Source organism: Peromyscus californicus, unplaced genomic scaffold (assembly GCF_007827085.1).
Source record: "Peromyscus californicus insignis strain IS unplaced genomic scaffold, ASM782708v3 Scaffold_6__1_contigs__length_162567912, whole genome shotgun sequence".
NCBI classification, from domain to species: Eukaryota; Metazoa; Chordata; class Mammalia; order Rodentia; family Cricetidae; genus Peromyscus; species Peromyscus californicus.
This window is the reverse complement of record NW_026294584.1, coordinates 84,461,039-84,463,784: the sequence shown is the minus strand read 5'-3', so window position 1 is coordinate 84,463,784 and position 2,746 is coordinate 84,461,039. Positions and strand designations below refer to the sequence as shown.

The 2,746-nt window shown below is 38.6% G+C and overlaps 1 gene segment (V, D, J or C); it reads left to right on the top strand.

Annotated features, from left to right (window-relative positions):
- The first annotated feature begins 1,963 nt into the window (after positions 1–1,963).
- On the top strand, positions 1,964–2,481 carry LOC128099620 (immunoglobulin kappa variable 1-27-like). The segment is given in 2 exon segments: positions 1,964–2,012; positions 2,135–2,481. Coding segments are annotated over 2 exon segments (396 nt in total).
- Positions 2,482–2,746: the final 265 nt, after the last annotated feature.

The following is a 2,746-nucleotide window of genomic DNA, read 5'->3' as shown; positions in this document are numbered from 1 at the left end:
GCATGGAGACTTAGGCATCACTGCAAACTCTCTAATGTACTACTTTTGTCTTTTTTTTACACATATATATATTCATTGGGTGGTTATTACTTTTTAAAGGGCCACTTCACTAAGGCCTAGGAATGCAGCCATCATCAAAAATGAAGGAGTCCTTTTAAATGGAAATGTATAGAATGGACAGAAATGCAATGGATTCAGTGTGTTTATAATTAGAGGTAACTTTTAAGCTCAAGTTTGAAGGCAGATTTACAGTTATATTGTATTTTTCTTTATACTACAACCAAAAATAAATATTTATTGATAAATTAATTATTCCTTTCTGTAAGGTTTAATTTATGAACTATGGGTACTAGTGATTTGTGAAAAATACTTCTGAACCCAGGGAATTCATCTGCTTACTTTTACACACAGAGAGAAACACATATTCATATCTCTACTACAAAAAGCCTGAATTTAATTTCATATATCCAATGCCATCCCCAGACCACCTCATTTATTTAAGACTTCTCCTTTCAAATAAGCATGCCTTTTTAACAGTGAGACTCACAGCTCTTATACTTATTCATCAATTTTCTTATTTCCTCAATACCTCCATGGAAATTAAGAGTCTAGGCCGGGTGATGGTGGCACATGCCTTTAATCCCAGCACTTGGGAGGCAGAGGCATTCAGATCTTTGTGAGTTTGAGGCCAGCCTGGTCTGCAGAGTGAGATCCAGGAAAGGCGCAAAGCTACACAGAGAAACCCTGTCTCGAAAAAACAAAAAAAAAGGAAAAAAAGAAAAAAGAAAATTAAAAGCCTGTACCTCCTTCATCACATTTCCAAACGTATCCAACCATATATAACCCCATAGATACATCATCAGATATCCTTTCCAGCCACCAATGTATTTCTGCTCTTGTATAGATTTTCTTCTTTACATGCTATGTAGTAATGTAAAAGTGACCCCTTCCCAGAGAATAATCTTCTTGGCCCACCCTTCTTAATCACAAGACTCAATAAGTAATTATACTTCTATGTGAGGAAATACTCCAGACCTCATGGTTGCTTTACTTCCTTAAGGAAAGCACCCCCTTTCATGCCACTTTCTTCTCTATTCACCTGTTCAAGCCATATATCCTAATGATAGACTTGGTAATAGATTTCTCTTAGAAGAGTATGACATTCAGTACTTGCAGAGTACACAGGTTTAGGGAACAAGTGTGTACACGGGTATGAATACTCACTGTTCATTTGAAGACCTTTACCCCAAAAAGACAATGGTTTGTATTAAGAATGGATAGAGAACAGAAGCAATGGTCTGGGGTATCTAGGAAAAATTAGGACTAGACTATATAAGCAGAAATAGTACTAAGAATGGAAGAAATCCCTAATTTTGGTTGGTCAATGTGGAAGCAGTGTGACAACACATTCACAGATGGAGTAAGAATAATAGTTTAGTTGCATAAGACAAGTGACAGTGATGAATACTGTCTGTGTTTGTTAGTACTGCTTATATTTAATATCCAGCATATCAGGGATATGGATGAAGAGAATGTGAATCTGGGATCAAGAACCTTGACAGGCCCTCATGAAGGAAGCCTGGGACTTGCTTACACTCTGAGCTTGTTCCATAATGAACAGTGCCTGTTCCAGGTGGAACAGGATAAAGCAAGTATGTACTGAAGTGAAAATAAGATGCTATTTGAAGAACACAAAACAGACATTGTCACTATGGCTGTCAGACCTCAACATGTCCTTGGTAGTAAAATTTGGACATCACTCCTTTTATAGAGACACCTGCAGCCCTTGGGGCCTTGCTAAGTTACTGATGTGAATCAGCCCTGGAAATGCGCCCAACCCTGCTCAGTCCCTGGAGATTTGCATATGCCCAGAGCACAGCCCACTGCCACCACAATTTTTTTATAGGCTTCTCATACCCTATGCTAGAGTCAGCTGGAATCAGACAGGACACACATCATGGCCATGGGGGACCACACTCAGCTCTTGTGGCTGCTGCTACTCTGGATCACAAGTAAGGAAGGATGAAATTGGGGATTTACTTCAGGCACTGTGGTCAGTACTGCTGGCTCTTTGTGTGGTATTCCTGTGATATATGTGTAACATAACACATTTGCTATATGTTTCTATTCTCAGGTGTAATTTGTGACATCCAGATGACAGAATCCCCATCATTACTCTCTACGTCTCTAGGAGACCAAGTTACCATCAACTGCAGGGCCACTAAGAACATTAACAAGAATTTAGCTTGGGTTCAACAGAAACCAGGGAAATCTCCTATGATATTAATCAATTACGCATCCAATTTGCTAACTGGGGTTCCAGCAAAGTTCAGTGGGAGTGGATCTGGCACAGATTATTCCCTCACTATCAACAACCTGGAGTCTGAAGATATTGCAACATATTATTGTCTACAGTATTCTGAGCGTCCTCCCACAGTGATACAAGTCATAACAAAAACCCCCAGGGAAGCTAAAATGTGAGGTTTACATTACATCTCTAACTTCTAAGAACATTTACTGGATGTATTCATACTTCAAAGTTGTTCAAAATCAACAGCACAGATGTAATTCTGCCTCTTCTTGGATTCTTTAAATTCAGAGATGACTGCACCTTAATTGGCTGAGTTATACCAGTTGAGATTAATAGGCCAAAACAGAAGTTCCTACAGATAATAAAATCAGGGAATTATACTTTGGGAAATTAAACTACATTACAGGAATAAAAAAAAAATGGAACAAGTAGTCA